The sequence below is a fragment of the Phasianus colchicus genome, chromosome 30 (assembly GCF_987193195.1).
Source record: "Phasianus colchicus chromosome 30, bPhaCol1.hap1.1, whole genome shotgun sequence".
Classification (NCBI taxonomy): domain Eukaryota; kingdom Metazoa; phylum Chordata; class Aves; order Galliformes; family Phasianidae; genus Phasianus; species Phasianus colchicus.
The window spans coordinates 3642265-3666972 of NC_143465.1; the positions used below are offsets into that span (position 1 = coordinate 3642265).

The 24708-nt window shown below is 57.3% G+C and overlaps 4 protein-coding genes across 19 annotated transcripts; 1 reads left to right on the forward strand and 3 right to left on the reverse strand.

The window, feature by feature from the left end:
* Nucleotides 1–46: 46 nt before the first annotated feature.
* On the reverse strand, nucleotides 47–7569 carry LOC116237277 (signaling lymphocytic activation molecule-like). Of its 5 annotated transcripts, none has more exons than XR_016460508.1 (7): nucleotides 5351–7569; nucleotides 3495–3662; nucleotides 3336–3424; nucleotides 2845–3126; nucleotides 1818–1922; nucleotides 789–1286; nucleotides 47–717 (listed from the first exon to the last, which is right to left on the reverse strand). XR_016460508.1 is itself a non-coding variant. In XM_031606323.2 (7 exons), exons 1-7 carry the CDS (start codon nucleotides 5400–5402, stop codon nucleotides 661–663), a joined length of 1002 nt encoding a protein of 333 aa, XP_031462183.2. In that variant the 5' UTR covers nucleotides 5403–6786; the 3' UTR covers nucleotides 47–660. The 5 variants fall into 5 exon arrangements, 2 of the variants coding, with proteins under 2 accessions (XP_031462183.2, XP_089983323.1); XM_031606323.2 differs by having other exon boundaries at nucleotides 789–890; nucleotides 1210–1286; nucleotides 3336–3662; nucleotides 5351–6786; XR_004168698.2 differs by having other exon boundaries at nucleotides 3336–3662.
* A 119-nt stretch (nucleotides 7570–7688) lies between these two features.
* LOC116237278 (SLAM family member 8-like) lies at nucleotides 7689–10266 on the reverse strand. Of its 2 annotated transcripts, none has more exons than XM_031606324.2 (4): nucleotides 9817–10266; nucleotides 9091–9399; nucleotides 8762–9019; nucleotides 7689–8550 (listed from the first exon to the last, which is right to left on the reverse strand). In XM_031606324.2, the coding sequence occupies exons 1-4, from the start codon at nucleotides 9899–9901 to the stop codon at nucleotides 8462–8464; spliced, it is 741 nt and encodes a 246-aa protein (XP_031462184.2). In that variant the 5' UTR covers nucleotides 9902–10266; the 3' UTR covers nucleotides 7689–8461. The 2 variants fall into 2 exon arrangements, with proteins under 2 accessions (XP_031462184.2, XP_089983328.1); XM_090127202.1 differs by having other exon boundaries at nucleotides 9539–10261.
* Nucleotides 10267–12921: 2655 nt separating this feature from the next.
* Nucleotides 12922–16837, reverse strand: LOC116237268 (natural killer cell receptor 2B4). 8 transcript variants are annotated; one of them, XM_090127193.1, is made up of 9 exons: nucleotides 16703–16835; nucleotides 15278–15829; nucleotides 14957–15214; nucleotides 14526–14642; nucleotides 14111–14199; nucleotides 13924–13989; nucleotides 13746–13811; nucleotides 13509–13568; nucleotides 12922–13306 (listed from the first exon to the last, which is right to left on the reverse strand). In XM_090127193.1, the coding sequence occupies exons 1-9, from the start codon at nucleotides 16779–16781 to the stop codon at nucleotides 13232–13234; spliced, it is 1362 nt and encodes a 453-aa protein (XP_089983319.1). In that variant the 5' UTR covers nucleotides 16782–16835; the 3' UTR covers nucleotides 12922–13231. The 8 variants fall into 8 exon arrangements, with proteins under 8 accessions (XP_089983319.1, XP_089983321.1, XP_089983322.1 ...); XM_090127195.1 differs by having other exon boundaries at nucleotides 15278–15598; nucleotides 16703–16834; XM_090127196.1 differs by lacking the exon at nucleotides 15278–15829 and having other exon boundaries at nucleotides 16703–16837.
* Nucleotides 16033–22814, forward strand: LOC116237257 (uncharacterized). 4 transcript variants are annotated; one of them, XM_090127200.1, is made up of 3 exons: nucleotides 16033–16155; nucleotides 20152–20487; nucleotides 20761–22814. In XM_090127200.1, the coding sequence occupies exons 2-3, from the start codon at nucleotides 20181–20183 to the stop codon at nucleotides 21018–21020; spliced, it is 567 nt and encodes a 188-aa protein (XP_089983326.1). In that variant the 5' UTR covers nucleotides 16033–16155; nucleotides 20152–20180; the 3' UTR covers nucleotides 21021–22814. The 4 variants fall into 4 exon arrangements, with proteins under 4 accessions (XP_089983326.1, XP_089983324.1, XP_031462164.2 ...); XM_090127198.1 differs by lacking the exon at nucleotides 16033–16155 and adding an exon at nucleotides 16286–16607; XM_031606304.2 differs by lacking the exon at nucleotides 16033–16155 and adding an exon at nucleotides 17493–20029.
* The last annotated feature ends 1894 nt before the right edge of the window (nucleotides 22815–24708 follow it).

The window sequence follows — 24708 nt, forward strand, 5'->3', positions numbered from 1 at the left end:
CCAGAGCCTGACCCAGCTGCAGCCCTCGCATGCTCTTTCACAAGCCTTCCAAAAAGATTTTCCTATAGCTTTATTTTCTCTAGCAGGTCAGGTCGGCCCTGCTGCCTGAGCCCAGCAGCGGTGGGATTATGGCACAGCTGGAAAGAGCCGACAGCCCTGAGCCACCCCGTGTCCCGGTGCTGTGCGTGATGGGGGCACAGAGCTGCCCCCACCCTCAAGCTCAGCCAGACACCCAGCCCAGGGGATGGAGAAGCGACGCGGCGCTTCCCACGGCCACGGGAGAGCTGGGAGAGCCGCGGGGCTCCTCGCTGTGACACCGCTTCTTCAGCGCGCACCTCGAAACCTCCCACGGGGCACCTCCTGATTCGTCGGTTTTCCTTTTCTTCTGTAGTTAGGCAGCCCACGTTGCCCCCTGTGGGCTCCCCCTGGCGAGTCCGTCCCTCCGAGAGCTGCTGTTGTCTCGTCCCGTCCCCGCGCTGCTCTCTTTGCTTTCTTCCCTTCCTTCGGCCATACGCGTCGCTCCAGCGATCATCGGCGCGATGCTTTGGGGCCGGGAGCAGCGTGCCCCGTTTCCGCAGGGATGTGCGAGGTCCCCTGCAGGGATGCGGGGTTTGGATGCAGGGTGCGGTGGCGGAGCCGGGTCCCGCCCCGCGGGGAGGCTCAGCTGAGGGGCAGCATCACGCTGGCATAAACTGTCATAGGCTCCGTGCTGGGGCTCTGCAAGGCAAAGTGGGGTGAGCAAAGTGCTCGGATCAGGGTGGAAACCACCTCAACTCCTTTCTACTTACCTGAGAGCTGTGGGGGGCCAGGGATGTGCCGGTGGCTGCGGTGTAAATGGTGGTGCAGGTGGGGTGATCAGTGCCCAGAGGGCTGCAGGGGGACTTTGGCTTCTGTACCGGGAACAGAAAGTGAGCAATAGCAGCCAGCTCGCTGCTCTCCCCTTCCTCCAGCACTACAAGGCCTCCTGATACAGTTTATCCCCAGAGCCACCTTGGGATGCTGAGGGCCGGGGAGATTGCAGCACCCAAAACAATCCCAAAGTAAAGTGGCCGTGCCAGAGGTGACACTTGGGGAGCCCACAGCCACCCCGCTCCCGGGTGGGTATGACCTCACTGTCTCCTGTTGCAAGGCTGCTTTGGCACCCTGTGCTCCAACCTCACAGCCCATAGAGCTACAAGGACACAACTTTAGGGTGCAGGGCTCACTCACCTCCACCCGCTGCACCTGGGAGTAGATGGTGTGCACTGTGCTGTCCTCAGCCAGCGGCGACTGCTCCCTTCCTTGTCCTGCACCAGGGACACAGCAAAGTCACCACAGGGATGGGGTGGCAGCAGGACCCCCGCTGACCCCATATTCCTCCCCCTGTTGGGTTCCCAGCATTTCCCCACATTGGACCCAACCCTGGCGCAGCTGTTTGGCCTCAGGCTCGTTGGCTTGGTGAATTTGTCACTTCTCAGGGGCACGGGGCACCCTCACCAGGGTGTTCTGCAGAGACGTTGCTCTCTTGAGCTTGGGCTGAGATCACACGTTTCCCCTTGAAGCTGTGTGATACCATCAGAGAAGCGCAGCATCCGCACAAAACCCTTGAGGTCACACACTAAGCAAAACAGGTATCTGGGTCTTTTGTTGTTTTCTTTTTTGTTTGTTTGGTTTGTTTGTTTTTAAGCTGCTCTCCTTCCTGCCTGTTATCCCAGGCTTAGAAATAAGCAGCTCCCACTCAGCCTTCCCCCCCCCACAGGAGCAGGATACCCCAATACAAGCCTGGGGGAGCTGTGAGCTGCTCCTGTCACCCCCAAACCTCCACGCCCTGCACTCACTCATGTTTGCAGCCACATGGGCCACAGTGAAGGCCCCAGCGAGCACAATCAGGATCATTATGGGCAGCACCACCCCCAGCAGCAGCATCCCTGTCCTCCAGCCGCCTGTGGCTCAAAGAGAGTGAGGGTCAGCATCCAGCAGAGAGAGCTCATCGTTAACCCCACCCCTCCCTGTACCTTCTTGCCTATTTATGGGGCTGAGGATTTCAGAGAACGATAACAAGGAGCAGAAATGCTTTTTTTTTTTTTTTTTTTTCCTTTTTTAAGCTGAACTCTCTATAGTCAGCTTCAAAATGCAACCGCCAGCAAAAAAAAATCTTGCTGAGGGCCGGATGAGGCTCTGACACGTCTCTGGAGACTTTGTGGGGAGCCTGGGGGCAGAGCTCTGCTCCTCCAGTCCTCCTAAGGGGACAGAGGCTGCCACTAATGTAAGTGTCACAGGGGTGTCCCTGTGTGTGTAAGGTTTGGGGGGACCCAGTGCTGGGAAATGCGCCCTGCAGCATCTGGGATGCCATCAGCATCCGGGATGCCATCAGCATCTTCCCCTCTCCAGTGAGATCTAGAAATGACGTGGGGACCTTTGTCGGGCACAGGGCACTGAGAGAGCCCCGTGTGGGTGGGGAACAGAGAGGTGGTGTCACTGCTGTGTCCCCAGGGTGAGGGACAGCCACTGCGTCACACAGCCACAGCAAAAGTCCCCACGTCACAAGGGAGGGCAAGAAAAACCCAATGACAGAGAGCATGATTTTGGCCTCAGGAGCCTCCTGGAGGAAGCTGAGGTTCTCATCATCCCCAGCTCTCCTGCTGTGCAAATCTCATGCGTTTCAAGTGAGCCTTGGGCAGTGGGGCGCAGCGAGCAGAGCTCAGTGCTTACGGGAATGGCCACGCAGCCCACAGAGGTGCTGCGGCTGCTTTTCCTGCCAAAGGTTCCTCCGAGGTGAAGAAAGCAATGTGAAAAAATCCCCCGTGGGGCTGAAGGTGGGAGGAAGAGAGTGGGGTCAGGGCTGCTGCATCCCTGGGGGCTCACCTTGCTCCTCGGATCTGCAGACGGAGGAGTGGAGGGCGGCGGTGCGGCGGCTTACGGGGTTGCTGGCGGTGCAGGCGCAGGGCAGGTTGCTGTTGGTGGGGTCGTAGGAGAGCAGCAGGAGGCTGCCGTTGCGGGTGCAGAGTGATGAGGTGCTGGCCTCGGAGCTGGCCCAGCTGTAGGACACGTTGTCCCCTTGTGCTGCCGTGCAGTTGAGGGTGACCGTGCAGCTGTCGTTGGCCAGCATCCAGCTGAGGATGTGGATGCTGGGATCGGACACGGGTTCTGGGTGGAGAGAAGGGATAAAGGCTGAGAAATCCTATCGAGCCCTCCTACCATCAACTGGAGGTGGGGAGGTGTTGCTCCAGTCCTGCTGGAGGCTCTGGAAATGAGGCTGAGGTCTGCCTTCATCAGAGGGTTCTGGGAGGGCCTTGGGCTCACCACCACATCGCAGCCCAACGCTCCCATCGTCCCATCAGTGCAATGGGGCTCACCATACACCGCCAGTCGGAGCTGCCAGTTTTTCTCCCCCGCTCCAGTGGTGACAGAGTATTCGTAGAGCTGCTGGTCCTGCCGTTGGGTGCTGAGGATCTCCAGTGAGAAGTTGGATGGGTGGAAGAGAATCTGTCCCGGTTTGTAGTTGGTGTAGTTACCTTTGTTGTATGTGAACAAGTATTCCTTGCTTAGTGGATTTTCCACACTCCTCTTCCATGTGGCTGTCCCAAAGTGCTGGGTGAGATTCTGGAAGTGAGCTGGGATCCCCAGGACCGTTGCTTTCCCCAGGGTGCCAAGCACTGTCTCCATCATCCCACAGCCTAAGCCTGGAAGGAGAGCAGAGATGCATGGGAAGAGCCTGGGGAGCTTGGAGGAGCTGCGACCTTCTGGTCACAGCGCTGCATGAGCAGGGGACAGCGTTGGGATTGCCCTGGTAATCTCACATCAACCCCTGTGCAACGATCTGCTCGTCTCTCTACTGATGTGCCTCATGGTGTTTTCAGCCTGAGCTCTGGGTTGGGCACCACATCCTGCCCCAGTGATAGTGGCCCCACACTCCAGCAACCCCTGCGTGCCCTGAGGGTGTCTGAGCACCACCAGCGGCAGTGGTACCGGGTGCTCACCAAAGCACTTTTGTCACCATCAGCCCTGGGTTGCCTCTGGTTGTGACCATGAATCATAGTTGCCTTCAGCCCCCGTGAGCCGTGGGCTTGTTTTTGTAGGAAACAGCGTGTTTTTGTAGGAAACCAGCTCAGCACTGCTCACCGACAGAGCGTGGAAGGGACTGTGCCACGTCACCCTCATGTCTCCTGCCCTCTTCTTTCCGATGGGGCCAGGGCTCATCCCAGAAGGGAAGAACACAGAGCAGGACTCGGCACAGATAACGTTCATATCTGCTTTTGCTACAGCACATCCACTAAATCCTCAACCGAGCTCATATAAAATGCTTCCTTCCCCCAGCACAAGTCCTTGCCACTGCTTATTTTTTCTCCCTCCATGGCATGAAACACAGCAGCTTCAGAGCTGTCCCTGTGAATTACATCTCTGGGGTGCCGATCCAGCCATGCAGAGTGGCTGCTATTGCACAGGAAAGCAGCAAAGCCCAGCATGGAGCTGGAGGCTGCATTTTCTCAGTGGCATGGAGCGCAGCGGTTAAGCTCCTGATTAATTACTGAATGGAAAAGCCCTTTTTGAAACATGATAGCAATGCCCTCAGCCTGGCAAGCTGCAGCTCCTGGGGAGAGGAGATGCTCTGTGGGGGAAGATTGCTGGGACTGGGGGTATGAGAGGCCAGGAGCACCCGTGTGGAGCAGCTGGGGGAATGTAGGCATAGTGCAGGGTCCAGAGCAGCCCCTGTGTCAGGAATTGCGTTCATGGGACTTTCAGAGTGCTGTCCAGGCAGAAAAACCCAGGGGGATTTTGAGGGCAGGTATTCTAGTAACTGTGAGCCAACAGAAAGGAGGCAGCCCCGCGCTGCTGCTTTGCCAGGCAGACCCTTCACTGCGTCCTGCTGACGGTGCAGCAGCACACGGGGATGCACATTGCCTTTGGGAATGGCAATGTAAAGAGGGGGTCGGGGCTCAGCCCACCTCCCCATGCACTGATGCTCCTATAGATGTTCTGTTGCTCAAGTATCACCTCCCCCCCAACCAGCACCCAGAGCTGAGTCCTCCAGAGAACATCTGCCAGGACCTACATCTCCTGCTCCCCAGCCCAAAGCACCACTGACACCCCATGAAAACCACAGCAGAGTATTTCACCACCACAGATACACTCTGACCATCACTGCCTCTGTTCATTCATCACCTTTTATTCTCTCCTCCCTCTGTCTGACTATAGAGTGCATTAGGGATGCACCACACATCCAACCTGGAGTCAGGAGTCGTTTGTCTTCCAGATGAATATTTACATTTATCCGCCTGCCCACCCAGCCCACAACACACCATTTCTAATACCTGCTGATCCCCCAAGCCATCCAAACCACACATTTTGCAGATAGGAAAGATATACATACCCCAAACCCAGCAACAAGAGATGAGCAGCCAGAGTGATGCTCTGCAGCCCATGCCTCGGCTCACGGAGCTGCTGCTGGAGTGGAGTTAATATCAGCTGCCGTGCTCATTATGAGAACAGGTGTACTCAAATCAGAGGCACTGCTGCGGGTGATGTGTTTCCTGTTTTTTTGGCTGAATGATTCTGTCTTGAGTGGAAAGTATTCAAAGTGCTGCTGAACGCATCGCTGAAGAGCGCCGCGGAGAGTTGCAGTACGGCCCAGAGCATCGATTTATGGTTTTCTTCAGAAGTACATCATCTGCCACAGGCCCTTAACTCACTCTCCATGAGAAGAGGAAATGGCCAGCACCAAGTTCACTTTACGTATGGTAACAGATTCCTGGGGCTGCCCAGCACCAGCTGGGGGCAGAGGATGCGGCACGAAAACAGCCCACACCACAGCATTGGCTCACAGCAGGAAAAACAGTGAATATTTGGGGATTAACCCACTCTGGGTGCATGGGATCCAGAGTGGTCCCAGTCCGCAGCCTCAGCTCCAAAGCTTCGCTGCAAGCAGGAGCGCAGGCGGTCCTTAAAGCCCACGAGAACCTCAACCTGAGCACTGCGGGGCTCCGGTTCGCTCCTGCAGTGCTTAAACCCAACCCCAAGACAATAAATAGAAAATGCTTGCTGACGTTTTAGACTCACAATATTCTCATGAGGAATGAGAGATCTTTCCTCAGTGGCAGCCAGGACTTAAATGGGGTCTAGGAGAGGTGGAGCCAGGCTCCATCCCTTCCATTAGCACAAGTGAATTACCTTTACCTGTGCTCCCACAGCTGACTCATTGCCTGCCTCAAGTGGTCAATCAGAGGTTCAGGCCGTGATTCAGCAGCTCCCATACAGGGGCTGCCCTCACTGCTGTGGGCATTCCCTGGCTGAAGGAGGAGGGATGGGTCACGGATGGGGAAATATTGGGTGGGATGAGATGCAGAGCAGGGATGGGATACGCAGGAAACATAGATGACACAGATGGGACATGAATGAGACATGGATGGGACACACGTGGGACATGGATGATACATGGATGTGACACGGATGGGACACAATTGCAGCATGGATGGGACGTGGACATGAATGTTGGGACGTGGACATGAATGGTGAGACGTGGACATGCACAAGACATGGATGGAGCAGGGGCAGCACTCAGCACACACTAAGGCTGGAAAAACTCCGCCTGCACGTTCCATTGCTGGAAAGGGGTGAGAAGATCTTGGTTGTTTTTGTGTTTTTAGTGGAATGAATTATTCATCTCTGCCGCTGCTCAGCCTGCGCAGCGCCGCTGCTTTACAATGGGAGAAGGGTTTTTTCCTATTACTCTTTTCAAGTTTTTGTTACTTTTTCTCTCTTGTTTTGCGGAAGAAAGCGGAGGCAGCAGCATGAAGCGCAAATTCCTCTGTTTGTTTTAAAACAGACCGCATTTAGGTGTCAGGATGAAATAAAAGCTGCATTTATGCCTCCCACCGTTTTCCAGAGGAGCCGGGCTCTGAGCGCTCCGTGACTTTTGTCACCAATAAATTATTTCTGATGCTAAAAGCAAAGCTATGCCCAAACTCACATCGGACCTGCAGGGCTGTCCTTGCTCAGGGCTGAGCACCAGGCAGTGCAAGCTGATTGCTCTGGGCTGGAAAAGCATGTGAGGCACTGGGAAATATCACAGAGGGGAATTTCTGCAGAAACTCACGTTGGTGCTGGAGGTATCGGGCTGTAACACACAAGGAATTACCCCGGGCCTCCCATTAAACATGAGCTGGAATGACTACTGCTTGTTCCTGGTTCTCAGATGAGAAGGTCCCCCCTGCGGCAAGGGCATTCGATACCAGTCCAGATACCTTACTAAAGAGATACAGAAGTAGAAGGTCCCCCTGGAGGGACCTTCTGGGAAATGGCATGGGACTGCTGTCCACAGTGAGGGCAGTGGGAATAAAAACAACTCCCCGTCACCCCCAGTCCCCAGCATCAAACCCAGAGGAAAGGAGTAAGAGAAGGGAACAGTGAGCAGGAGGGGCAAAACGCGCACACCCAAAAACGTGAGAGCAATAGTGAAAAGGAAACCATTGAATGCATCGCAGCATGGAGTCCCTCTGCTGCTGTCTCAGAATGAGAAACCCCTGCTCTGCCTCCTGGGGGTGCCTCAGGGGCCGGTTTTGAACCCTGAGATTGACCTGGGGTATCACCGTGCATTGGTCCCACTGGACATCACTGTGACTGGCAGATACCTGGAGATGCCCGAGGCCATGAGGAGCCCCCAGGAAGGGCTCAGCTCTCCCTGCATGTCCTACGGTTAAGGAATGGACTGGTTTTGAGCAGTTAACCATCAATTTATTGATTTGTTTTGCTGGTGTTCTCACAGCATCGTTGTGGCTGTCACGGGTTTTCATTGATATTCCATATCTGACATCCTGCAGTGAACTGTCATGAACTGTCAAAGCTGGGAGGGCTGTGTTTCTTGGCTCCCGAGAGCTGTAAGCTACAGCTCCTATCAGCTCTGGTCATTCCCATGTAGTTTCCGAGGGGGGGAGAAGTGACAAACAAGGATCTCCTTCTGACTGTACTGCCATCCCACAGCGTGGTTAGAAGCTCATGTCCCTCTCTCCTTCATTTGATTTATTACCCTTGATTCCTTTTATACCGTATCACCTCACGTTCCTTTACCAGTTCTCATAAACTAGTTTCTCTTTATCTCAGTCAAACCCCCCACCCCATCGTGGGACAAAAGATTCCAGTGTGGCCCAATGGCACCCAATGTGGGGCACAATGTTTGGGATAACATATCACTGCTGAACACCTATGGTGCACTGACAGTTTTGCCAGACATTTAAGGAAGATTGCAGCTCTCTGGCAGCCCTCCCAGCTCTAACAGTTGTCATGATATGGAATGCCCATGAGAAACCGTTCACGGTTGCATAGCAAAGGTTGAGATGTCGGCACAGCACGTGGGGTCACTGGAGTGTGTGTCCTGGGTGCTGGTTGTGATGGATTCCCGGAGAACTGCAGTCCCTCAATGGTCAGAGTGCTGCATCCACGCTGGTCCCTCAGTGGGAGGAGGATAGGCATCAACTGTGATGCATCATTAAGGCGGAGTGAGGAGGAGGAGGAGGAGACATCCGAGGGACACCAGCACGCTGGTCTTGATGGAGGTAGTGGCAGCAGAGGACTCAGCTGGAGGTAGAGGGAGAACTGGGGCAGCAAGTGGGACCACCATAGGGCTCACAGCCCCACTTCTCCATCAGCCCAGGGGCTCCTCCACCTCCAACCCAGGGGAAAAGGGACACCCCCCTGAGACCGCCTCCAGCCTCACAGGGAGACCCCATATCACTGCTGCTGGGCACTCTTTGAGCCAATGCTCTCTCCCTCTTGTCCTACTCAGTACCTTCCCAGGAGCAGGGATGCCTGTGGATCAGCCTAGAGCTGTTGGAGGAGACAGGATTCTTGGCTACGCAGGTGTAGACTTCCATCAAGGGGCTGAAGGAGAGGAACAGCTCACTGCCTCCATTTGATGTGATCCTCATGGGAGGCAACCACTCATAAGTGACATCCTCCAGCCCCACCGAGCAATTCAGCGTGACTTTGCAGCTCCCCGGGTTGCTCTCATCCACCACGAAATTTATGGTGGGTTTGGGGACCGCATCTGAAGGAGACAGGGAGGTGTCACAGCCACCCCATTCCCTGTGGGTTGCTAGGGCCACCCCCCCGACTCACCATACACCTGCAGTCGGATGCTTTCAGGGTGCTCTATGCCCACACCATCCTCCATATACACCCAGTAGGTGTTGCTGTCGTTTTTCCTCAGGTGGTCCATCCTCAAGGTGTTGTTGGAGAAGAGTTCCAGGCGGCCCTTGTAAGGGCCGTTGGGGTAGCGGACCTTCTCCCCCCTCTCATGGATGGCAATTTTCAGATCCTTGCCGAAGCGCCACTCAACTTTGTGGAAGGAGCCCTGGGTGCTGGGGATGAGGTAGGCCACCCCCCCGCTAAGCCCTTCCACGTGCATCTGGTCCTGCTGCGCCCATGCTGCTGGGAGAGCACAGAGCTACGGGAGCAGCTGGGACAGACGGTCACAGCCCCCACCTCTGCAACTCCTTCACAGGCTCAGAACACCCGTTTTCAATTCCCCTTTTCTCTCTGCTCGTTCCCTTCCCAGCTCACTCACCTCCAGCACGATGGGACAGGGGGGGTGTCCCATGGGGAGCGACCAGGCTGCAGGGTGTCCCAGCAGATCACATTTGGGGCACAGCGTGGGGACAGGAAGAGTGAAGGGAGAGCATGGGGTGGGGATGGGCGCCCCACACATCCTTCCTGCACACCACCATCGCCATCACCGCCAGCATGTTCCTCACCAGCACCTCCTCCAGCACCGTGGCCCCAGTCAACGTGGGCCCAATCTACGCCGTCCCCACTCAGCTTCAGCCCAGAGGACCCCAGACGTACCTTTCACAAAGAAAACCAGAAGCTGCCCCGTGAGCACCACCACCACCTTCATTCCATGTTGGCGTCCGAAATCCACACCGAGCATCTCAAACAGCCCCCCAGCAGCAACCCCCTGGTTGCGGGTCTGAGATCCCCACTCTCAGAAGCGTGCTTGTTGCCCCAAGCCTTCTCTTGTGGTTTTGATGACAGCGTACTTGCTTGACTTCCGTACTTGCGGCGCAGAACGCTCAGATGCGCAGTTGGGGTCAATAAGACCTCCTGGTGGCTGCTGATCACTGCCTCCTCCAGCAAGCAAGTAGGGGTGAGATGTGAGCTTCCCTTGGGGCCAGGATAGGAAAGAGGGGAGAATCCTGAGGGTGGGGGTGGTCTGGGGATACCCGGGAGAACAGAGCTCCCCCAGTTCTGTCGCATGCAGAGCCGTTGCCCCAGCCATGCCACCGCACCATCTGCTGGGCTGCTCTGTTGTCCTGGGGTTCTCCAGATGAAAGAACTGACCAAAGCCCTCCTGTACCTTGCAATCAATCGCTGCAGTTCTGGCTGAGACAGATCCAAAGAAGCAAGCCTGTCATGGTTTTATGGTTTTTTTTTTTTGGTTTTCAGTATTCTACATCATAGCATCATGTAGTGCACTGGGAGTTAAAATGTTAAGACTCCGGAATTCCAGGTATCCCTACGGACATCATGGATCTGGCCCTTCTGGTTGGGCGCTCTCTTACTGCCTGACAGTGGGTGCTGGAGGTGCTTTCATACCCATTCCAAGCTTTTCAGGTTTGACTCGGTCTCAGGAACTCTCTCTCTCCTATCTTATTTGATTTATTAGTCTCAATTTCAATTAGATTGTATTATATTGCATTCCGATACCAGCCTGGGCTCTATGTCTGCAATGTGAGCAACCCGGCCGGCTGGAGCACGGCCAGCATCGACACGGCCACAGTCTGCACCCAGACAGGTGATCTGTCCTCTGCTCCACCAAAGCCGGGTTTGGGGCTGCATACCTGCAGATTCGGGGCCCCTACCTCCCCATCCCCATAAGCTTATATGGTGTTGCCTGGGAGAAAATGTGCCCTTCTGCTAAAAAGGGAAACATCACCGTTGGAAACTGCATGCAAATGGATGTTGTGGTTTCCTGGGCAAGTCTCCTCCCCATGCAGCAGCCATGATGGGGGCTGTGCTTTGGAAATGTCTGCTCTCTGCCCCTCATCACCCATCCCTTCTGCCCTCGTTCCTTCCCAGGGGTTGGTGCCATCCCGATCAGCGCAGTGACCTTTTGCTGCTGCTGGCTACCTGCACTGCTGGCTTCAAAATCTTCCGGAGGAGGAATAGGAGTAATGATGACCCTGGATGTTCATCACCGCTGGGAGCGGGGATTTGTCAGCACAGAGCAGGGGATGGGTCAGCACCTGGATGTTGATGGTGGCATTTTGGCCAAACCTCAGATATTTTGAGCAGTACTGCAGTATTTTATCCCCATCCTCAGCATGTTGGCCAAACCCATAGCAACTGCTCTCCCCAAGCCCCAAATTCTGCTCCTCCTGCCACTGAGGAAGCTGCTGCTGCACTGTTTGCTGGTGAAGAAATGGAGGCACCAAACAGTGAAGCAGCAGGATGCTGAGAACACCTTGCTGAGCTCTTCATCCCTGTGCCTCTGCCTGTTATGAAATTCTCTTTCCATCAGCCAAGCAGTCCAGAACTTATTGGCAGAGAGTGGGAGAACAAGTGCATGAGCTGTGCCTCCTTAGGAATTATAGACTGGTAGAAGTAGCTGTGTTGGAAGGGGCCTTTAAAAGTCATCTACTCCAACTTCCCTCCTGAAGCATCACACACGTTAGGGCCACTCCTACTGAGAAATGCTTGTTTTTGGGGGCTGATAGAAAGGGAATGGCTTTTTTTCCACAGGCAAAGAGAAGCTCAGACCCGACCTTCACTTGTTCTTCATTCCCATTCCCCCAGAGCACAACAAAGCCCCACAAGTGCAGCACGCTCTCGTAGTTATGTGTCTTTCTCTTAAAAATAAAACTCATCTGTTCTCACAACAGCTCTTTTTTTAATGCCCCGTTTCTTTTGATGGCCGCGCAGAGCGCATGCGTCTCCCACTTCCTCAAGCCATATTTTCCCATCTGAGCAGAGCACAGACAGATGTGCAGTTGGGGCCAAACAGACGTTCTGGTGACTGCTGCTCACCCACCTCCTCCTGCAAGCAAGTAGGGGTGAGATGTCAGCTTCTCTCGGAGCCAAGATGGGAAATGGGGTATCCTGAGGGTGGGGGTGGTTTGGGGACACCCATGAGAACTGAGCTCTGGCAGCACTGTCACGTGAGGAGCCATCAGCACACAGCGCAGTGCCTTCTGTTGGGGATGACATTTCTTAACTCAGGACTTTGCTGCACTGTCTGAAGCCGTTGGTCCTCACTGAGATCCCACTGATGATGAGCACCAGCACCTTAAGCCTTTTCCCAAAGTAACAGCTGGTTCTGTTTGTGGGGGCAGTGGGGTACGGGCACATGGCGGTGCTGCAGAGCTCTGAGCTGCTGGAGTCCAACTCCAGCTCATATCCACCAAAGAGAAGAGCCGGAGCCTGCAGGAGAGGTTTCTCACCTCCCTGATCCCTCCTGCAAAACGAGCCAGCAGCCTCAGCCCCTTCCAAGTGTTCTGCCCTGGATTTCCTCCCATGCCAGCACCGCACCGCGTCCCGACCCCATGCGGAGGTCCACCTCCTGCGGCCGAAACAGCAGCGAGTCGGTGCTGACGGCACAGGAGCAGACTTTGCTCGCCCAGAAGAACGAAGAAACCAATGGATTTGCGATCGTTTGCATTTCGCCTTTCCGTACGTCAGGGCCAGAAGTGCTTTGCTCCCTCCCACCTGGATGCCTCGAGGTGCGGATGACGGCACCAAGCAGCAGCACGGCTCTGCCTGAGCCCCAGTGAGCAGCGCCCACCCCCCGAATTTCCTGCCGTGACAGCAGCCCCCCAGCCCCCCCCCACCCCTCTACCATAGCAGCCTCTTAGCACACTCCCCATTAACGATCCCAATTAACGCTCCTTTCGCAGGGAGCAGACACAAAGGTATTTTGATGCGGGGGACTCAGACAGAAGGAAGCGGGCGGCGCCGTCGGGAGTGAGCTCCCATCAAAGAGACACGTTTAATTTTAATCCCAAATAAAAGCCTTGATCTCGCCTTTGGTGCGATTTTTTGAAGCCTTTCTCTCCCCTCTCCCCTCCTCCCGGAGTCTCTCGTGCCGTCGGAGGGCGTCGGAGGAAGGAAGGACCGTTGGGTGCGGGCTGAACCCCCCGCAGCAGTCAGGATAGGGGGTGGTTGCGGTCTTAGCAAAACCCAAATCCAGATGTTCCCAGCCCCACTGAACCCCCGGGCTGCGGGGAAGGGGGGGGGGGGGAGGGGATCTGAGTTCCTGCGGGGGTCAGGAGTTGCGGTGGTCCGTGGGAGGTGTGGGTGAGTTCTGAGATGAGGGGTAACGTCTCAGAGGCGCCGTCACCTGCAGGTAAGTGGGTGAGGGTCAGTGCAACAGAGGCGTTTGCAGCCATTCGTGGTGCTTGGTGTGGGGCTTCTGCTGGTGGCCAGAATCACCAAAAATCACCCAGAAAGTCACCCAAATTCCGGCACCAAGAAACTCAAGAGCGTGGTACTCGGAGAGGAGATGTGCAGGGCTCATCCGTCTGCTGCCCTGTGCCTGTTACCTCCATGTAGGCAGTAGAAACCAGGGCTCGGTCCAACTTCTTCCTCTTGAAGGAGGGGGACTGCGAAGCAAAGTGTGGATCTGCCCTTAGGGATGGGGTAGGGGGCTGCTGCCCCACCAGAGGCCCTAAGGGCAGCCCCAGAGCTCCAGGGCTGTGAGGTCCCACCGGTGCCCTCAGCATTGGTGAGGATTTGAGCTTCTTTGCTTCTGCAAAGGGGCCGTAGCACAGAACACTCACCTTCATCCTGGGCTGAACAGTGGAGTAAATGGTGCAACTTTCAGGCTTCTGAGGGCTTCTGGGCCTCTGCCAGGGGGGAGCAGAGGAAATATGGAGTGAAAAACAAACGATGGGCAAAAGCCCTTCACCTCTGGGGCCACACATCTCCCCTGGGATGGATCCCAGCACAGGGTCCCACCTGTCCTTTGGGGTTGACCACAGCGTAGACAGTGTTTCCTACTATGTGAGCCTCACTGTTCCCGTTCTGCAGGAGAAAGCAGCCCCAGACTGGTCAAAGGATGCAGTCCAGGCTGACAGCAGCTCTCCTGGGGCCATGTGCTGCCCAGGGCTCAGCGTGGGGGTTGGGGGGGGATCCCAACACTCACAGGCTCTCGACCGGTTCGGGCTTTGCCCACCTCCTCATAGACAGTCAGCGATGGCTCTGTGTGTTCTGGGAGAGCAGGGGGGGTCAGATCTGGGGAAGAGAAGTTACAGCTCACAGTGCCACACATCCCAACAAAGCAAAGCAGGGAAGGAAGGCTCCTCTCGGCCATGGGCTAAGGGGTGCTTTGCCAGCTCAGAATAGAGCAAATGTTGACCAAAACCCAAACAAGTGCCCCAAACACCATGAGGTGGATTCTCCTGTGCCAGCAGCAGCTTTGGGATGGGAATCAGTCCCACACAGCAGGGCAGAGCCAGGGGCTGCTGGCAGCACGGCGGGGCACTAATCGGGGACGCAGGGGCACAAGGGGTCTCAGGAGGAGATGCACAGCCAAATCCCTACACCAAGAGGATACAAACCTGCAGGGCTGTCCTTCCTCCTCCTCCTCCAGCACCAGTAGGTGGTGGAGCCAACAATGCAGACAGCCAGCACCAGCACCACCATCACTGCCCACCACGGGATGGCACCAAACAGCCCTGGGGAGGAATGAGTGCAGAAGGAAGGGGTGACATGAAGCAGAGGGCAGACATTTGAAGATGACTCTATGATTTCCAAAGAACTGCCCCCCGTCACGGCTGGTGCAGGGGGAAAAGACTTGCCCAGGAAACCACAACATCCATTTGCATGCAGTTTCCAATAGTGATGTTTCCCTTTTCAGCAGAAGGGCACATTTTCTCCCTGGTAGCAGCAAAGCAGCTTGGGGTAGGGGGGGTTGGGGGAAGATGAAGGCCCCAAATCTGAAGCGATGCAGCCCCAAAACCCAGCTTTGGTGGAGCAGAGGACAGATCACCTGTCTGGGTGCAGGCTGTGGCCGTGTCGATTCTGGCCGTGCTCCAGCTGGCCGGGTTGCTCACATTGCAGACATAGAGCCCAGGCTGCACATCCTCGGGCACTTCCAGCACGCTCTGGTTGCCCAGTGGCTCCCTGTCCCGGGACCAGCTGTAGGACACGGCGCTGGCCCCAGGCACAGTGCAGGACAGCTGGAGGCTGCACCGTTCCTCATCCTGCTGCAGCACACGTGTCTCCAGGTGTGGGCTGCCCACGGGCTCTGCAGGGACAGAGAGGTTAGAGGGGATGGGGAGGGAGCAGGGCAGGAGGTCCAGGCACTCACCCCACACTGACACGTGGAAGCACTTGATCAAAACGGAGCCATCTCTATTTTCAATCACTGCAGAATAGTTGCCGCTGTCTGCTTGGGTGACAGCACTGATCTGCAGGGAGAGGGGCTCCCACTGGAAGGTGGCTCTCTTAGAAAAAGAACTGTTTGTATGTTTGACTTTGTCCTTCACAGACACCAGGATGCGCTGCCGGGGTTCTGTCTCCAGTGCCACTTTCCACTCAATTGCTGTCCATCGCAGTGGCAGTGGTTCCTCCAGCAGCAGCTGCAGATCCGTACCGGTGAGCGCTGCTCTGTCCCTGCACCCTTCAGCCCCTGTGGAAGACATGAGGTGAGCACAGTGTCCCCATGCAGAGGGACAGTCTGGGATGGGGACCCTGTGCTGCACCCCCTGTGCTGCTGCTCCATCCCCTCTGGGCAACACTTCTTGGTGCAGGCGGAGCAGGGCTGGGTCCCTGCACGCTCCCATCTCCTGCAGTGCTGCGTCTGCCCGCAGCCTGCACTCTGGCCACGTATTGCAGCTGCCCGTGCAACATCCCCTCTGCCCTGCCCGGAGAGCAGGCAGTTTCAGGCCACACAGGAAGCGTCCAGTTGCTCCTTCTTGCCCCATCTTCCTCCTGGCTGCTGCAGCCTGAATTTGGCCCAAAGGACCCCTCCCTCCCAGAGAAGCTGTGCTGCGCTTTCCCTCTTTGCAAAGCAGCCACGGATGTCCCGGGCTCTGGCAGAGGCGAGATAAAAAGCCCCTGAAGCAAACGCAAGCCAGCAGTCAGCAGGGCCTGGCGTGCAGCACTTCCTCCATCTGCGTGTTTGGGACAACATCGGACGCAGCAGCAGCCCAAAAGCAGTGCGCGTCTGGCCACCACAGCCCCAAGGTGCGAGGTGTGAGAGGTGGTGTGAACCACATCTGGGGGGTTGCATGCAGCCCTTCTGAGCTCCCGCTTGCTGCAGGCTGTGCTGCACAGCTTCCAGCCAGCTGCACCCCCCCACCTGCAGCCCCCGGGGATGGTTTGCACGGCGGGGGTGGTGGCGTTGGGGCTGGGAGGAGAGCAGGGGAGGAGGTGGCGGGCAGTTGGACTGAGAGTTTGGAATGGAATGGGAGCTCTGGAGGTGTGCGCAGAGTCTGGGGCTGTCAGGGGGTTCTCACAGCACAGCCCTGCCGCCCTGCAGCACCGTCCCTGGATTGGGGAGGAGAAACTCGGGCACAACCGTCTCCAAGGACGTTGCAGTCAGAAGGCATCTGTTGCTTTGCAAGGGCTGGGGGTGGCTCTCCCTGTGCTGGGAGCAAAGCAAAGCCAACCCCCCCAGTCTGCGCTCCATCTCCCAGGTACCCTGAGCCCCTGTCAGCTCTGCGCCCACCCCACCGTCCTGCATGGCGCCGCCCCGACCCCCGACTCCCCCCACCCTGTGCCCCCTCCTCACCTTGCCCGCTGCCTGCCACCCCCAGCACGATGCACAGCAGCATCTCCAGTGCATCCAATGCAACCCCGTGCTGCTGCATCTCCGCCCCGTGTGAGCGAGCTGCCTGCAGCTGGAGACAGCGCTGGGAGACGGCGCCCGGCCATCAACAACTTCCTCCCTCACACCCCCATGGGCGCGTGCTGTTGTGCAACACCCTCTGCGTCACCACCTCCCCTCGGCCCCCCACGCCGTCCCCACGTCACCAGTGGGAGGATGGGGGCATCCAGGGCTCTGTGCCCACAGGGGATGGATGCTCCCGCAGGGCCGGGTGGCTGCGCGTCTCAGGGGAAGCTCATTCTAATGGCTCAAGGGGCTTCTCTGGGCGTTTTGCTTTCTTTTTGCACCTCTGCTGCGGGAGGGCTGGGTGTGACAACAGGAGAGCACCACAGCTGCAGCTCAGAGAGCGCCGAGCTGGCTCTGGACACCGGAGACCCCTTATGGCATGAAGTGGAGGGTCTTTGGGGGGGTTTGTCTCATGCACTTTCCCGAGTTTTGCTGCACCTCCCCTGGTGTTGGGAGCCTGCTTTGGCGGGGGGGTTCGACTCAATGATCTCTGGAGGTCCCTTCCAACCCCTACAATTCTGTGATTCTGTGATTCAGCACCATGCAGTGGTGCTGCCCAGCAGTGCTGGGGGAGAATAGCTGCCATCAAGGGGTGCTGAATGCAGAGGACGCTGCTCCAAGGGACAGAAATTCTCCCTGCTGTGGGTGTTACTGAACTCGGGTCCTTAAGAAGGAGTTGTTGTGAGAAAAGATGAGGTTTATTTTTAAGAGAAGAATGCGTATTATGGCAGTGTTCTGCTCTTGTGGGGCTTTGGTGTGCTCTGGGGGTATGGGAAGGGGGAACAAGCAAAGGCTGTGTCTGAGCTTCTCTATGTCCATGAAAAACAGCCATTCCCTTCCTATCAGCCGCATATAACAAGCATTTCTCGGTGAAGAAAATAGCCCCAAAGTGGGTGTATTGGCAATCGCTCCTTCTCACCAGCCCGGGGCGCTGGAGGATGTGGGAGGTGTGGGAGGAACTGAGAGCTGTTTCCCAAACCGAGGGAACCACAGCGCTGTGAGTGCGATGCTGAGCAGCGCTGTGACCCCAGCAGCACCAGCACTGCATCCACCCTCCATCCTCACTGCGTGGGGAAGCTCAGCCCATCGCTGTGCATCGTTGGAGGTTTCTTCTCACTGCTCCATAACTCCAGGTCTGCTGTGTCCAGACAAACCATGCAGCGTGGACCGGAGCACGCAGTGATGTGTCGGGCCCTTATTGGGCTCCATAGATCCATCAGTAAATCAGCAGAGATACCGACAAGATGAGGGCAGCTTTACTCCACTCTTGGCTTTTTTCTACCTGAGATTTCAAGGCTGCCCCAAGCACTGCAGGCAGAGCCCCACGCAGCCCTACCAGCTCACACCAGCAGTCCTCTATTGGTGCACATTGCTGGTGACACAGAGCTGAACACAAGGAGGACCCTGTTGCACACAGCCTTTCCTCCATGCGAGCACTGCATTAAGGGACAGACAGACAGCTCCTGAGCAAACCCTTGGGAAAACTGCATGCAAGAATCCCCAGCTCAGCTCCATCTCCCCAGCAGTGAGAAGATCCCCACATCCCTAACACAGTGCACGAGGTCCTCCTTCCTCCTCCTCCACCGCACCCCCCGGTGCCTCCACACCCCTGCAGGACCCCAACAACCGAAGCGATGCAGCAATCAGCATCACCCCCCTCTACTCCACTCCTCCTTTCGGTGGGGTGGGGGTCGGCACAACCGCGCTCATCATTCACTGTTAATTGCCGGGCGCTCGTTAGCTGCCACCGGGCCGATCCCCGCGTGTTCCCGCAGTGACGTGGGACCCGGACCCCAACCTCCCCCCCCCTCCATCCTTCCCCCCCCCAGCTCGAAGGCAGAGGAGCAAAAACTAATTAAGGCTACAAAGGAAACTCGGCGCTCCGCAAGGTTGAAAACCTCCATTCCAGAGCAGGGGCTGAGCCGATTAATTAGCGCTTTTGTCTGCGGCCGAGTTCAACATGTAGGGAACGATTTACATCAAGGGGACGTTCCCTTTGCTGTCGGAGCTCCTCGCAGCCTGCCCGGGGAGAGCTGAGCTGCAGGAAGGAGAACGAAGGAGGGGGGAAAAAGGGACGGGAATGAAAGGGAAGCGTTCGGCACGTCTCACGGACCGCGTCGAGGAGGAAGGGAAGATGCTGCATGCTCGAAGCACCGCATTGCAGAGGAGAAGGTGTTTTCATTCAGTGCATCATCCGTGGATTCTCATCCCCCTTCCAGCGAAATGTGGCCCCTGAGATGTGCAGGGGGCTCGAGGAGGGGGGGGGGTGGGACGGCTTTACGTGCAGGCGGCGCCGCTCGCGTGGTCACAGAGGGGATGGACACACGCGGCCAATGCCACCCCCGGTGGGACACCGTGTGGGGTGGGAGCAGGACGAAGCCGCCCCGCATCAGGCTGTTATCCGCCCTCAACCCCCGCCCGCGCACAGCCCCATCCCGCAGCATCCCACCCCCCTCTCCTCCGCCAACGAAACGGGGGAAGAATGAGCGATTTCAGCCCCAGCGCTCTCGCGGCCCCGCGCGGCTCCGCCCGGGAGGTGGCAGCACGGGATCGCGTTCAGTGTCACCCGGCCGGGCCCCCCCTGCACCCTTTGGTGCTGTGGATGAATCCCAAATTCGTGGTGGGGGCACGAGCTTCATTTCCGAGCGGGTCGGGGGCGGCAGAAGGCTCGGGGGGTGAATGAGGGGGGGGGGGTTGGAGTTGTGTCCATAGGGAGCAAAACAAAGCCCCAGAGCTGCTCTGAGCGATGCCTCTGAGCCCAGATGTAACTCACTCATGCCATGGGGCGCAGCACTGAGATCCCTTTTCCAGGTGGATTTGGTGGGATGGGGCTGGGACACTCCTATGACCACTCCCAACCCATGAGCACCATCACCCCCGGGTTCCCAGCATCCCTACAGTTTGAAGGGCTCAGCACAGCACAACACATTCATCCTTCCCCCCACCAACCATCCCCCCTGGGCAGGCCCCAGTCCTGGTACATCCTGGCAGAGCAGCTGACACTTCCGCAGTGATGCCCATCCCACTGCCCCCACCACCACTTCCTCACCCAAAAGCTCACCCACGTCCCTCCCTGCGCACACTGAACAGTTCTCCTCCTTCCCCAATCCTGGCTGCAGCACCACCGCGCTCAGCCCCACAGATTGGGGGTCTGCAGGAAGGGACCCCCAGGCATGGCCAGAGCTGGGGCTGTGCTGTTCAGCTGCGTGCTGCTGGTGATGGCTGGTAAGGGTGCTGCCTTTGGGGTGCTTTGAGGGATGGATGGAGGCACCGCTTTCACCGCTGGGGTGGGTGGGGAGTGGAGGGTGAGGGGATGTCACCAGCACACGTCACCCTGTCCCTCGCAGGTCTGCAGTGCTGCCATGCCCTCAAGGTGATGATAGGGAAGCGGGGAAAGATGCTGTCCTTCCCGCCGTTGCGCCCCTTTGCTGAGGACATTGTGAGGATCCTCTGGATTTCTGAAACCCACAGAACGCACATCGCCGAGGCCAAGCCTGGGACAAAGGAGTTTGCAGTGGATTTCCTGCCTGACTTCCAAGGCCGGCTGAGAATCCATCCCCAGTTGCTGTCGCTGGAGATCATGGAGCTGCGCAGGGCAGACGCAGGCCTGTACTTTGCAGAGGTGGACATCGCCTCCAAACCCAGCAGCCCCAGGAAGTTTACCTACCGTGTGTTGGTTCTCGGTGAGTGCCAGTGCCCCTGGGGGAGACATCTGATGGATCCCCACTGCACGGACCCCCTGACCCCAGCCCACTGGCCCTGCAGCTTCCTCTGGAGGATGTGGTGTGTGCAGAAATCCCCATTCCCGTTGTGGTAACATCACCACATTGCACCCAATGCATCCAGACTCGTTAACACCCGAATCCTTGGGGGAGGGGAGGGAGGGAGAGGGATGGATGGAGACATTTCCCCCCCACAGAGCACTCCCAGGCTGACCCCATGTCCCTCACACACAGATGACCCCCCTGGGACAACTGACGGTGACACAGGAGGACACAGCAGGAGCACAACTGGACCAGGAGTGAGCTCTGAGCCGCATGCTGGGGGGGGGACCACGCCAGACCCGGGCAAGGGGCAGCTCCTGGATGCTGGGGGGTCTCTGGGGCCATGTGGGGTGCAGGGTGGGTACTGCACATTCAGAGGGTATCTGGTGGCTGCTGTGTTTGGCCCACTGGTGGTGTTGCTGGTGGCTGTGCACGTGGTGACCAGGTGTTGAGACTGGGGGATGAGCAGGACCCACGCTGGGCTCCAGAGGGACAAGAGTGAGGTCTGAACCCACCCAGCACAGCTCCACTGTTCTCCCAGGATTGCTGGATTTACCCAGACAGAAAAAGCCACATTCACCCCAGTGAAGCCCTATAAGGGCATGAGATGCATGTCATCATCTCTTGCACAAGCCCCAAACCCAGTGACACTGCTTCCTCCCAGAGGCCACACAAACCCCACTGCGTCCCAGCACTCCCAGTCTGGGATCTCCTCCTTTATGGGGTCAGCACTGGATTCGTACCCGCAGCCCCGAATTCGGTGCGAGGTAACGATTCAGCATCTCATCCAACCTTCCACAGTTTATAAGAAGTGAATTATTTACTGGTGACCCCAACCAAACGCCACGCGGCATGAATTATGGACGGGCAGATCTGTCAAAAAGTTCTCATAAATAAGTGATCCGGTGCCATCTTCGTGTTCCCAGAAAATTACTCATTCAATCTCCTGTCTAAACGCTCTCCTGGGAAAACTCATCACGCCTGCTCTGCTGCTTTATGAATCGGGAGTGGGAAGGTAAAGGGCAATGGGGAGGGAGAGCCCCTTGGGACCCTCCCCCGTATCCATGTAATGTGGGGTGGGGTGGGGGGAGCTGCAGGGGTCACAACTTGGGGACCTGGGGAGCACAGAGCAGCACGGATCCTGCCCTTCCCTATGCATCTCTTCCACTTATTGGGAGTCATATCCTCTCCAGCACTACCAAAGGACCCCTCCAGATCCACGAGCAGAGCCTCACCACCGCTCCACAGCAACGCCGTGGCACAGAGGGAAAGCCCTAAGGCACATCCCATGTTCCCCACCACCCACCCAGCCACCCCCCCGCGTTTGCGTTAATAATTGAATGCCAGTCTGGGGGACAATGATTTATTTAAAGGAAACAGCGTGTTAACAAGAACACAGTCTGATCCCCCGCCACAGACGTCTGCTTTATTAGCACCTCTGTCCGAGAGCAGCGCCCCGGAGGCAAACAAACAAACGTGGCAAATAAAACCCTCGTTTGGAGACACGCTCAGGAAATTACCATGTAAAAGGGGGAAGGAAAAAAAAAAAAAAACCCACAAATACACAAAAATAGAGGATGGAGGCACTGCTCCCATGCTGCTCACATCAGCGATGGAGCACTCGAGGTGAGGAATGTGCAGAGCTGGGAATGGGGCAGCCCCCCCTTTCCCCTCCCCCAGGGTGATGATGCTGGAGGTGATTTCGGCCAAATCAACGGATAATTTGGCCAAACCGTGGATATTTTGGCCAAACCAATGGATATTTTGGCCATATCACGGATATTTTGGCCATATCACGGATATTTTGGCCATATCGTGGATATTTTGGCCCGAACCCCAGTATTTTGGCCCCATCCCCAGCACGCTGGCCAAACCCATAGCACCTTCCCCCCATTCCCCGCCCCAGCCTCCAAGCTCTTCTCTTCTTGGCACTGGGGAAGCCGTTGCTGCGCCGTTTGCTGGTGGGGAAACGGAGGCACCGAGCAGCAAAGCGGCCGAATCCCGAGGACGCCCCGCTGAGCTCTTTATCCCCGTGCCTCTTCCCGGTTGTGAAATTCTTTTTCCATCAGCCAAGCAGTCCAGAAGTTATTGGCAGAGAGCGGGAGCACGAGCTCATGAGCTGCATCTCCTCGGGAAAGCGGCTCCTGCAGCGCTCTGCAAATCACCGTGCGCCGAGCGGGCGGCAGCGGGCGAGCAGCACCCACCGCGCCCCCTCCTTCCCCCCCCGGGGCCGTTAATTACCGTGGAATAGGGGTCACAGCGGCGGGAGCACAGGCAAAGAGCTCCCACGTAATTGCTTTACAAGAAATAATAATCGTAAAGAGAGCAGCCGCCGCTCTGCAGACTCGGCAGCCCGGTGTGGCTGCGGAGGGAAATCCACCTCCTTTCCGCGCCGAGGTGCTTTGCAGAGCTCGCAAATTATTTCTCCATCCCGGCGAACAGAAAGCAAAACCCATTTCCTTGGAGCACGGTGGGCGCAGGGAGAGGAACGCAGCCCCCCAAGGCCTCCAACCGAGGGGACGGCGGGGACCCCACGGTGTCACCAAGCGCTGCGCCCGTGCGGACCGGCCAAATCCCCGACGAGCCGCCTAACGAGCTCTTCGTTAGCCATTCCGCTCCAGCGCGCAGCTCGTAATGAGCAAAGGCGAGCGGCTGCCTCCAAATGGGCTCTGGAAGCCGCTCGCAGACATTAGGCTCTGTATAAATATCGTTATGATTGTTATTATTATTGGCACAGATGGGCTTTCATGGACCGCCGCGCACCGCGGGAGTTCCTGTTCTGCCTCCGGCGATCGGCGAGGGGGAGAAAACAAATTGCTGATGCCAACTCCACGCGGGGCGCGGGGGTGCTGAGAGCCCGGCCCCCAGCTGGGGGGGTGATGGTGACCCCGAGGTCAATGGGGGGCACGTGAAGCACGAGGACGGGCTCGCAGGCTCAGCCCACCCCATCCCGATGGGGGCCGGGAATCCTCCCCCCCCGTCTGCCACTTGTTGGTCCCAGCGCTGTCCCCATCCCCGCTGCTGGCAGCTCCTCCGCTGCGCTCCATCAGCACATTCCTCTCCTCTCCCCCCTGACCTCTCGCCCTTTCCTTTGCGCTCCACGAACTCCCGCACGTTTCCTCCTCCCCCCCTCTCCCCCCCCCGCGCCATCTCTTCTCCTCCCCGAATTCCTGCGGGACGCGGATCCCGCCCCCCCCGCCCCCCGCCCTCCCTCCAAACGCCGAGGGAAAGGGCTGTGGAGTCTGGGACAAGAGGACGAGCTTTGGAGAGCCAGACGGCTTCTGTGCCCTGCCGGACACGGCGGCACAGCGATCGTCCCCACGCAGACGCCACATCACCCGCGAGTGGCTGCGGTTTTAATCAATTAAACAACCCATTCGCTTTGCTACTTCCATTGCTGTCTCCTATCCAACCCCTCGCTGCTCCGTCCCGGGACTCCTGAAGGCACCAGGGGGCAGCGCGGGGCCGCCGTCCTCGATCCGGAGAGGGGAACGGACGGGGAACGGGAGGAGGTGCGGGGAACGAAGCTGCAACCCCGAGTGGGGCGGGAGGTGAAGGGGAGGAGGAGGAAGAGCCCCCGAGTGGGGAGCAGTGCCCACCGTGAGCCCCCTCCGTATGGCACAGGGGGTAAGCACAGAGCGCAGGGAGGAGGCTGGAGGAAGCAGGTCTGGCAAACAAACAAATAAGTAAATAAATACGACTAATAAATAAATAAAACGATCTAAATCGGTGCTAGAAATCCCCGCTCGAGCCAAGGAAAGGGCCGCTCTGCTCTCGGCCCCAGCTCTGCTCGCCTCCACCCTTGGCACAGCCGCAGCCCGGCGGGCGCAGGAGATGCTGCTGACTCAGGCAGCCGCGCTGGTTCCCATTTGCAATGTTTTCTCTAAAACCCTCAGGGCTAGAAATTCTATTAAAAAAAAAAAAAAAAAAAAAAGAAAAGAAAGAAAAGAAAAGAAAGAAAAGAAACCCAACAACAACAGCAGCCAAAAAAAAAAAAAAAAAAAATCAAACCCCAACCATGAAAGCTGAAGCTTCTGCCTCTACCCAGAGCTTAGCCCGCTCCGCTCTACTTGGAAAGCTTCCCTTCCCCGGAGCCTGCAGGCAAGAGGATTTTTGGAGCCGCTGATATCCAAGGCCTTC

Bases quoted from the DNA above. Each gene is read 5' to 3' on its own strand.
- LOC116237277 (XM_090127197.1), bottom strand. From the start codon at position 5,402: ATGGGCTGCAGAGCATCACTCTGGCTGCTCATCTCTTGTTGCTGGGTT. The intron at 1,923-2,844 runs GTGAGCCCCCAG...TTTGAGCCACAG, and splicing joins CTGCAGATCCGAGGAGCAAG to GCGGCTGGAGGACAGGGATG. The intron at 1,287-1,817 runs GTGAGTGCAGGG...TCCCTGGTGCAG, and splicing joins CCATGTGGCTGCAAACATGA to GACAAGGAAGGGAGCAGTCG.
- LOC116237278 (XM_031606324.2), bottom strand. From the start codon at position 9,901: ATGCTCGGTGTGGATTTCGGACGCCAACATGGAATGAAGGTGGTGGTG. The intron at 9,400-9,816 runs GTACGTCTGGGG...CTCTCCCAGCAG, and splicing joins TCTGGTTTTCTTTGTGAAAG to CATGGGCGCAGCAGGACCAG. The intron at 9,020-9,090 runs GTGAGTCGGGGG...TGTCTCCTTCAG, and splicing joins CATCCGACTGCAGGTGTATG to ATGCGGTCCCCAAACCCACC.
- LOC116237257 (XM_090127198.1), top strand. From the start codon at position 16,286: ATGGTTTGCACGGCGGGGGTGGTGGCGTTGGGGCTGGGAGGAGAGCAG. The intron at 16,608-20,151 runs GTACCCTGAGCC...TGTCCCTCGCAG, and splicing joins GTCTGCGCTCCATCTCCCAG to GTCTGCAGTGCTGCCATGCC. The intron at 20,488-20,760 runs GTGAGTGCCAGT...CCTCACACACAG, and splicing joins CTACCGTGTGTTGGTTCTCG to ATGACCCCCCTGGGACAACT.
- LOC116237268 (XM_090127189.1), bottom strand. From the start codon at position 16,781: ATGCAGCAGCACGGGGTTGCATTGGATGCACTGGAGATGCTGCTGTGC. The intron at 15,830-16,702 runs GTGAGGAGGGGG...CTCTCCGGGCAG, and splicing joins GGTGGCAGGCAGCGGGCAAG to GGCAGAGGGGATGTTGCACG. The intron at 14,200-14,525 runs GTTTGTATCCTC...TCTCTTCCCCAG, and splicing joins GAGGAAGGACAGCCCTGCAG to ATCTGACCCCCCCTGCTCTC.